The sequence below is a fragment of the Onychostoma macrolepis genome, chromosome 25 (genome assembly GCF_012432095.1).
Source record: "Onychostoma macrolepis isolate SWU-2019 chromosome 25, ASM1243209v1, whole genome shotgun sequence".
Lineage (NCBI taxonomy): Eukaryota > Metazoa > Chordata > Actinopteri > Cypriniformes > Cyprinidae > Onychostoma > Onychostoma macrolepis.
This window is the reverse complement of record NC_081179.1, coordinates 24,150,075-24,160,074: the sequence shown is the minus strand read 5'-3', so window position 1 is coordinate 24,160,074 and position 10,000 is coordinate 24,150,075. Positions and strand designations below refer to the sequence as shown.

General features: G+C 42.0%; 1 protein-coding gene across 1 annotated transcript in view; it reads left to right on the top strand.

Moving 5' to 3' along the window:
* The window catches only part of LOC131534220 (Fanconi anemia group A protein), a 55,446-nt gene that overhangs the window by 11,389 nt on the left and 34,057 nt on the right, over positions 1-10,000 (top strand). The window contains exons 11-16 of the mRNA XM_058766956.1: positions 101-177; positions 375-516; positions 599-732; positions 853-963; positions 1,065-1,160; positions 1,233-1,292. Coding sequence (XP_058622939.1) covers positions 101-177; positions 375-516; positions 599-732; positions 853-963; positions 1,065-1,160; positions 1,233-1,292 — 620 coding nt within the window. The remainder of the gene's footprint in view (positions 1-100; positions 178-374; positions 517-598; positions 733-852; positions 964-1,064; positions 1,161-1,232; positions 1,293-10,000) is intronic.

Genomic DNA, 10,000 nt, shown 5'->3' with positions numbered 1-10,000 from the left:
AAGCATTATAAATCTTCCCGTTCGGAAGCTGTGCACTGGTAGTGTTGGTGTGATCTGTCTTCGCAGCAGTGTGAACCGTGTGTGATTGTGATCTGTGCAGTGTCAGATGTCATCGCTGTACAGAGCGACTGGAGCTTTGCTAAAACCCCTCCGTTACTGACGGCTCTGTTCTGTAAGGTAAATGACTTTCACACACCTGTACACACAGAGTAACCCGAGCTTGTTCAGTGTGGTTTGCCTTCACAAGCGCAGACCAGCAGTGTCTCTGACGCCGTTCCTCCTGACGGGAGCAGAGTCAGAACAGTGTGCTGCTGCTTCACTTTGCACGTCGTGTTGTGAGCCCCGGAGTAAGAGCCGTGTCTGGTGTGTGTCAGGTGTGTGTTGTGTTCAGTGTGGAGCGTGTGCTGAGTCAGCTGCAGCAGGTCTTGGAGACTCATGAGGTGAACTGGCGTCACGTTCTCTGGTGTGTGTCTCATCTGCTGATCTATCACTCTCAGACGCAGCGCTGCCTCACAGGTACAGGCCAGCGCTCCTCGGCCTCTGCATGACGAGCCAGCGCTCCCTCAGAGCTCGCTCATCAGTGTCTGTCTGTGCTCAGATCTGCTGTCCAGGCTGCTGAGCTCAGCGTTCGACGGATACGATGTGGAGAAGATGATCACGCTGCTCCTGTTGGGCCGCCAGGCGTCTCTCGAGGGGCCCGCTGTCTTTCCCTCATACAGAGATTGGTTTAAAGTCTGTGATCTGTCTCCACATATTAAACCCTTCACCTAAATTTGAGGATTTCAGATGTTTTTAAATCTGTGTATTTTCGTCTGCCTGGTGTTTAATCTAGTGCTGGTGACTTTCTTTCAGTTGTCGTTTGGTGGCTCCAGCAGTTATCATGCTAAAAGCAAGAAGTCCACCGTGTTTCTCCTGAAGTTCCTGTCCGATCTCGTCCCTTATGAACCACCACAGTACCTAAAGGTCAGACACGCAGTGTACATGGAGTTTGTTGGCGCTGATTAAGATGCCGTTTGGACAGATCTCCCTTCATATTTCCTTTCATTGCTCTGCTTGTTCTTCAGGTTCATGTAATGCATCCTCCGTTCATCGCAGGGAAGTATCGTTCCCTCCTGCAAGAGTACATCTCCCTCGCCAAGACCCGGCTGAGAGATCTGAAGGTCTAAACCCGTGTCTGTGTTCATGTCTGTAGAGATGGATGTGTTTGTGGGGCTGACTGTAGTGTTGTGCAGGTGTCTCTGGAGGACACGGGGATCTTTGAGGTGGTGAACGGCTCTGCTGGTGTGCTGGAGGTAAGTCATGTGATGCTGCTTCTGCTGAATGGAGCGGTTGTGCATCATTGAGCAGATTTGAGTGTTGCAAAGGCAATCAAATCTATTTTAGGTCATTTCAAACTTAAATTCAACATTTTTAGTGGATGGGTACTCCGACAGCCCACCCAAAAATGAGAATTAATATGGGAAAATGACAGCAGATAATGAAAAACAGCAACAGGTGGCGATGAAAAGGGGGGAAAAAAGCTATAGATGCAGGGCTCGCAAAATCGCTAGCCTGAAGTCCCGGGGCTGTTGTGTTCCAGTCGGGCTCCCAAAATACATCACCGCCTGCCCGACGGGCTCCTTAAACACAGACCTCCCGCGGGTCCTTAACTCTGAAAGTGAGTTGTATCAAACTTAAGGCCATAAAAAGTTTTAAATGCGTTAAATGGTATAAGAAATGTCTTAATTATAATTTCAAGAGGTCTTAAGAGTTGGGGACGGAAATATAAGAGTCGCGATACGGCTGGATTAAACTTCAAAAGGCAACGATGTCATTGAATAAATATGAGTGCTGCACGTTTCAAGTCAAAACGCGGCGCGGATGTCTTTATGTGAATGTATCTGAAGGGAACCGACTGTCCTCAGAAACGTGTCGTTGGCATTTTAATTTCATCTAAACTATAATTCCTGATAAAGCAGCGTTTATGAGCGCAGAGCTGCTTTGTGTACAGTGTTTCCGGGGAAACCGCAGTATCTCAGGCTCCTAAAGCGCCACCTCGTGGCAGAGAGTGAATCTGCATTTATAATAAGCCTTTCTTGCTGTTTATGCTCAGATCAATGCAGATATCAACTTTTTACGCAGCAAACACATAGAGTTGTAAATGAGAGAGAAGTTATGCCTTCTAAAAATTTTAACAATTAAGACAGTAATATTTATTCGTTTAAATTAATATAATAATTAATATGCTTGATTTATCCCTTTTCATAAAAACGGTCTATAGCCTGAAACAATGTTGTATAAGATTTTTGTTTTTGTGGAAACCTGTATCTGAACTGCAAATCATGTAATTTTATGGCTCAATACTGTATGTTACCATAGACATTGTCTAACCTCGCTCATTCTGTTCATTTTACTCGTGCAGCTCTTAAAATGGGTCATAAATTGCCTTAAATTTATTTTAAAAAAATTCTGCAGATACCCTGTAAATAGTGAAATAAGATTCCTTCCTTCATATTTGTTGATATTTGGGTATTGAAAATATTTTTGATTGACATTTAAACTCCTATCTGATTTTCTATATTTAAAAAAAAAAAAGGTATTTTTTTTAATTTGTGCTAGTTAAATTAATTTTCGGGCTACCAAAATCTGAAGAGTACCTGCCCGAAGGGCTACCAGGGATTTAGAAATTTTGGTTTTACGATTAACCGCGCTTTAAAACGTCACGGTTAATTAATCGTAAATGCTCCGCTATACCGAGTGTTTCTGTTGTATGGAATGGAACTGTTGAAACATGAGCAAAACGAAAACAAAGCTACACTAGCGGTGCACCATCTTAAAATGCCGTGCTTATCAGAGACATGGAGGCTACTAGATTAACTATGACAGAGGAACCAAACAGCGATCCTTTATTTCCACCAGAGAAATGACTGAAGTCGATAGTGTGGGAGCATTTCGAGTACACCAAGAATGACCAGGGCGTCATTTAAATAGTGCCGTAAAAATTGCTAAAGAGTGAATACTTAAGGGATAATGCACGGCTAGCCAACCTGTTCTCCTGTGCAATAAACGATTTTAATGCACGACGTGAAGGCAAAGACCACCTGACGCGACGTTCGGTAGCTCTAACATTCTGCCGCTTCAGAGATGAAATAGTGCGGTGAGAGAGCGTGTGAATTAGCCTACCTGCATCTGCGCGTCACTTTAAACAATGAAGATTTGAGTTTAGTTATTTAAACAGTCATTTTACCCCCTCTTTGCTGATTAATATAATGAAGCGATCCAGTCTCTATAAGCTATTTTATTAATGAAAGTCGCTGGGCAGCGTTCACAACACGTTTCTGTCCTCCTGAATGTTTGTGTGGGCAGCTCGATCTCGATCTCACAAACCAAAATAATAGATATTTTCTCAGGCCATATGTAAAATCAGATGAATAAAGATTATTAAAATGAATAAGTATGGATGACAGTTGATTACAATAATAGTTTAGTTTATTCCCCTCATTAGTAACAGTGCCCTCTGTGGGATAAAGTTAATATTAGTCATTCCTGTTATAGTATTATTCATAAGTCAATTTATTTTTCACCATCTTTCCAAGTTCTGTACCTCAGGTCCAAAAGAAATGTAGAAGGAATATACAAAATGAAAACACCAAATACATTTGTGATCTATTTCCATTCATTATTTTCAAAAGGGAAATACTGACATGGATGTTTACAGAGCAGAGGTCACGTTTTTTAATTCCAATAGGAGAGATGTACTTTTTTTGTGCTGTATTATTGTTTACGGTGTTATTTCTGTTTCAAAAGGCAGCAATCATAAACACTCTTTAGATATTAAAGTGTTATTGTGATTTTATGTTGTGAAATGAATACATGCATAATAATCGTGTAACCGTGATTATTCCTCAGACTATAATCGTACCAACAAAATCTTTAATCGTTGCATCCCTAATCTATAGTGGCTGTTGTCATGTTTATTTCTGCGGTGTAAAAGTCTTAACATGTATGCTCTGCTGAAACTCACGTTGTTTGTGATGTTACCGCCTCTCTGTTCTTAAGTTGCCAGGGATACATTCCAAGTATAATACACATTAATAAAAGGATCTATTTTAATTATTATTTGTCTATATACATGTTGGGCAGCCGCGCTACATTATAAAAGTAGCCCAAAAAACGCAACCCACGGCTCTGTAATTTTTCCCGCGACTGTATTTTCAAAATAGCTCACTTGTGCCGTTACCCTGGCAACACTGCTGTACCCTCATCACTCAATGATAGATAACCTTCCGCGCTGCGCTGACGGGAAGAAGTTGGGGTCAAACCTCATCAAACGATTAATTTGCATTTAAAAAAAATATTAATGCATTAAAATCTTTTGATTAATTGCATGTTAACGCGCTAACATTGACACCCCTAATATATACACAAACACGCAGAATTATCGGCACTCTTGGTAAACATGATCACAGGCAGCTGTGAAAATGAATCTGCATCGTTAATCCTTTTGATGTAGTATTTTAAAAAAATTCACAAATCTAACCTTTCATTGGATAATAAGAATTTAAAATGGGGAGAAAATATCGTCAAGTCAAGTTGAGCTTTATTGTCATTCCGCTACATGCGGGGCATACAGTGGAACGAGATGCCGTGCCTCACAGGACCACGCTGCTACATAAATACAGGCATACAACAATGGAGTAAGACAATATAAACCTATACACAACTATCCTACTGATAGATTTTGACTATAAATATACTATATATAAAAAAAAAAAAGGTTTTACCTATACATAAACTAAAAAATACAAACTATACGAGTGCTTCAGATAAATACTGTACATGTGCGAAGAGAAACATTGAGTTCAAGCAGCTGGCTGGGGAACAGTGCAGGATGATTGTAGTGCATGAGCATGTAAACATACATATATTACTGAGTCTTTTTGTGGGATTTGTGTACACACAGCAGTGTGTGTGAAAAGTGACTAGTGTGCATAGAGGAGGAGAGTGTGCTACTACAGGTGGTTTGTACAGGCCCACTCACCTGTGTGTAGCACACTTGAATTGCACGTTACATGTTACAGGAGGTAGGGGTTTGTATGGGGGTTCAGAGAGGCGGGGTGATTTGAGTTCAGGGCTCTCACAGCCTGGGGAAAAAGCTGTTGAGCAGTCTGGCAGAGCGGGCTCTGATGCTCCGGTACCGTCTTCCTGATGGTAGGAGCTGGAAGAGACTGTGGGAGGGTGTGTGGAGTCCTTCACGATACTATTGGCTTTGCTGGAGCATCGTGTGAGGAAAATATCCAGGATGGAGGGAGAGGGGCACCGATGATCCTTGCAGCTGTGTTCACTGTCCGCTGGAGGGTCTTGCGGTCTGCTGCAGTACAGTTCCGTACCAGACAGTGATGCAGCTGGTCAGCACACTCTCAATGGTGCCCCTGTAGAAAGTGGTGAGGATGGGTGGAGGAGACTTGCTCTTTTCAGCCGGCGGAGGAAGTGTAGGTGCTGTTGTGCCTTCTTGGAGAGTGACATGGTGTTGGTGGTCCAGGTGAGATCCTCTGTGATGTGCACCCCCAGGAATTTAGTGCTGCTGACTCTCTCCACAGGCGAGCTGTCGATGGTCAGTGGGGGGTGATCACCGGAGTTTCTCCTGAAGTCCATCACAACCTCTTTTGTCTTACTCACATTGAGGGACAGGTTGTTAGTGCCACACCATTCAGCCAGCTGTGCCACTTCCTCTCTGTAGTGCGTTTCATCATTGTTGCTGATGAGGCCTACCACTGTTGTGTCATCAGCAAACTTGATGATGTGGTTGGAGCTGGACTTGGCAGTGCAGTCGTGGGTCAGCAGCGTGAAGAGCAGCGGGCTGAGCACACAGCCTTGTGGGGCACCTGTGTTCAGTGTGGTAGTGCTCGAGGTGTTGTGGCCGACACGGACTGACTGAGGTCTTCTGGTTAGAAAGTCCAGACAGAGCGCCTGGTCGTTGGGGGGTGTGGGCAGTTTTTGTGCAGGTGTGTCATTCTGCATTTCAAACCGTGAGTAAAAGTGGTTGAGTGTATCTGGGAGGGATGTGTCATCACAGGCCTGTGGTAGGGGCTTGTAGTCTGTGATGGTCTGAAATAAATCATTATGAAATAAATGTTTTTTCTCTTATACACATTGGCCACAATTAACGGCACCCTTTTATTCAATACTTTCTGAAACCTCCATTTGCCAGTTTCACAGCTCTAAATGTTCTCCTATAATGCCTGATGAGGTTAGAGACACCTGACGAGAGATCAGAGACCATTCCTTCATCCAGAATCACTCCAGACCCTTTAGATTCACAGCTTCTTCTCTTCAGGTCACTCATGTTCTACAGGGTTCAGGTCAGAGGACTGGAATGACCAGCAGAAGCTTGGGTTTGTGCTCAGTGACCCATTTTTGTGTTGTTTTTGAGGTTTGTGTTTGGATAAGATTTCTAACAGAGTCAGTCACTTATTGTTTTTTTTTATCTTTTGCTGCACATCAGAAAAATCTTATTTTTTCTCATTGTGATGGATGATTAAGGGAATTTGGGCTTTGTTTTCCCACCTATTTATATTTCTGAGAAACAGGAAGCCATGGCTGGATAATTACATGTTCATAATCACCCTGGAGTGCTGTTATCACTGCTGTATTTTTGAATATACTTCAGAGCTATTTTACTCATAAGAATTTCTAGGGGTGCCAATAATTGTGTCCAACATGTATTTGAGAAAAAAAAAAAAATTCATAATGATATTTCCCCCCCATTTTAAATTCTTATTATCCAATGAAAGCTTAGATTGTGTTTTTTTATTTTATTTTTAATAAAAGATCAAAAGAATTAACAATGCACATTTATTTTCACAGCTGCCTTTGACCATATTCACCAAGGATGCCAACAATTCTGACCACGTGTATACAGGCCAACAGCAGACTAAAACATTACAAAAATAATGGACAGTTATAACTATACGAGCCTTCAAATGAAACATCGAATGAAAAATCATTCTTAGTCAGAGGTTCCCAAACAAAATAAATAATATAGCGTCGGTGTCTGTTTAATTATTCACGAGACTGCGTGCTCTGATCCTATGAGAAGACGCTTCACTTAATTATTCCCAGCAGCATGTGTTGATTTGCTATGACAGACGCTTCAGACTGGGATCGCGTGTATTAACTGAGACAAACGTGCATGGATCGAAGAGCGTTTGTTTTTGGTTTGTTCGATCAGAAACAGACGTGATTGATTCACTTCGTGAGTGTAACTGTTTTCACAGCTCCGTGACACAAACCGTCATATAAGCGCAGCAGAATAAGCCTTAAAAGTTAGCAGAGGTGCAACAGCGCGTTCATAACTTCATAATCTTAACTCGATGGGAGTGAAATGAAACGGTCTGAACCCGAAGCTGTGTGTAGTCTGTCTTCCCCCTAACTCCGCTGCGCACCAGGTCCACTTCTACTGGTTTGTTTGGTTTTTTTTAACTGGTGAGAATTAACCAGTGCTGAAACGGTGCTCCCATGACCCTTTAACAGGCGATCTCTGTTCCAGGAGGCGTGCCGAGCTTGTGTTCAGCCACATTCTGTTGCTTCTGTTTCTGTCAGAGCTGTTAAAATGTCCCACGAGGTGTTTACTGGCAGCAGTGGTTTCGACAGATCGGATCAGTTTTCAGAGCTGCATTGATGCACAACGAGCTCCCTTGACATCGCCCCAGCATGCATGATCAGGGAGTAGTTCTGCACACTGTATTAATGGCGTTGTCGTGTACGACTGCTAGCCTCTCTTCTCCTGGTATCTCGTATTGCTCCATCACTTCAGTCGCTCTGATATGTTGGCAGCTGTGTGGCGCTCCTCCAACACTTGTTTCCAGCACAAATGAATTTAGTGGCCAGTCTTCAGAAATAAAGTGTGCAGTGATGGTCCTGTAAGCTTCCATCTGGCTAGAGGTCCACGCGTCGGTTGTGCTGTTCAACTTGTAATTTTCTCAAAGAGGAATTCTTTAGTTGTGTTGAATTTGCTTATGGCATGCATGACTGTCACATTAGTGAATTCAGTAGCCTGGCTCCAGGAACTGAATCATTTGATTGAAACCCTCACCGCTGACAGTGCTGACGGGTCTCATGTCAAGTGCAGTGAAGTCAGCCGTTTTGTCCGTAATGTCTCTCTTGTTTCTCGGTAAGATGGGGTTTGATGTCAAGAGTTGGCTGAGTCGGTGTCGGCCGTGAAGCTGAAGCTGACGAGTCCTCTTCGCAGTAGTATAGTGGATGAGCCTGAAATGCTCATTAAGTTAAACATGATGTCGGTATGATTTAACTTCCACACTCTGAAGAAAGCTTGGATAAGCGCCTAATATACCACCGCACATTAACATTTAAAATAGTTAGTAGCCTAACAGCCTACTTGCTTGTTTAAAATGAGACATGATCGATGAGTTTGCAGACATCCTTTTTGGGGTCATCCTTTATCCTTTCAAAATGATCCACACTTTCGACTTTCTTCCTGACGTGCTCATTAGCAGGTGGATCAGCCCGCTGTGCTAACGAGCTCTCCGTCGCTGACTGCACCACTTCCTGTGCAAAGGTTTTTTTTGTTGTTGTTTTTTTTTTTTTTTGCGACCAAAGAAAATGTAGTGGATTTAAGCCTGAAAGTTTGGCCATAAAGCTATCGTCTGGTCTGGATAAAGGATGAGTCTGTACTCAAACTATACCCCTGTGTTTGCGACGCTGGTCATGGTACCGGTTCTGCTTGGCTTGGGCTCGCTCGATGTTCTCCTTTACCAGGCTGATAAGGCTGATGGCCTTTCTGACCATCATGGACACGTACTCGTCCCAAAAACTACTCCGAGTACTAGTTACTTTTTAGCCGGCGATATTTATTTAATGAATTACCAAAAAATATTCAATCTCATCAAAGATCTATGTAGAAAATAGCTACTTTCAACAAAACACATCTTATTGATGAAGTACGTGAATTTGTGGTCATGATACGGGAATTTTGAAATTCAATAAAATACCTTGAAAAATATTAAGTATTATATTCAGTGTTGTGATGTATTTTCAAGTGAAGGGGAATATTGAGTAAAGGGCGGGGTTTATTTTGCTCGTAGCAGTGTTAAGCCTGACATCACACATGATTTCATTACGACTTTAATCATTTTCAATACCATTGGCAACACTACCACATACTGTATACTGCCATACAGATATTTGAATATCTCGGTTTTAGTTTTCCATTCATTTTTTCAAGGCAATTATTATTTCAAGCTTTAAGTGGTTTAAATCTTCTAAAAAAAAAACCACATTCGCTTTAGCTTATATGATGAACAGATTTTAATTTAGGCTTTTATTTACATATAAGCATTAATCAATTACCATTACAGTAATCTCACTTAAACGTTTGCTCGTTCTGTGTATTTGTGTCTTTGCATTAGGGTGACTTTGCTGCAATAGCTTACAGCACAAGAAGCTTGATTTCAAACAGAATACACAGTAATAAAATAATAAAACGCATGATCTCAGTTTAGTTGAGGTATCTGAAATATGACCGCAAATAGTTGTAAGAGCCACAGGCTGTGTTTATTTAGATGAATGTAACATCGGATGGCTGTGACCTGTAATGTCTGTACGATGTAGTGATGCAGACAGACTACGATAGTTATGTGTACAAATCAGACAAATATCCCATTCAAAAACACTTCTAGCATACATTTACTCTGTAAAGAAATTAAAAGTTCCACCTTTGATTGTTGAAAGACTTTCTGGTGCATTTCACTTAATGTTAGAGCCAATAAGATTCCCATCGGTTCGGCATGGATCTCATCTGAATGATTGATCAATGCTGATCCAGGAGCAAAGAGAAGTCCTTTCTTCAAGAGCAGTCTGAGGAGAGGACGGGCAGTTCATGTGTATAATCAGGCCTATTTCAGAGCTCGCATCCAGTTTTCTGTGATCACATGACTGCTCTCGTGTTACAATGAAGCGCTCGCCACATTTGCAGGAATTATTAAAATTATGCGCAATACCT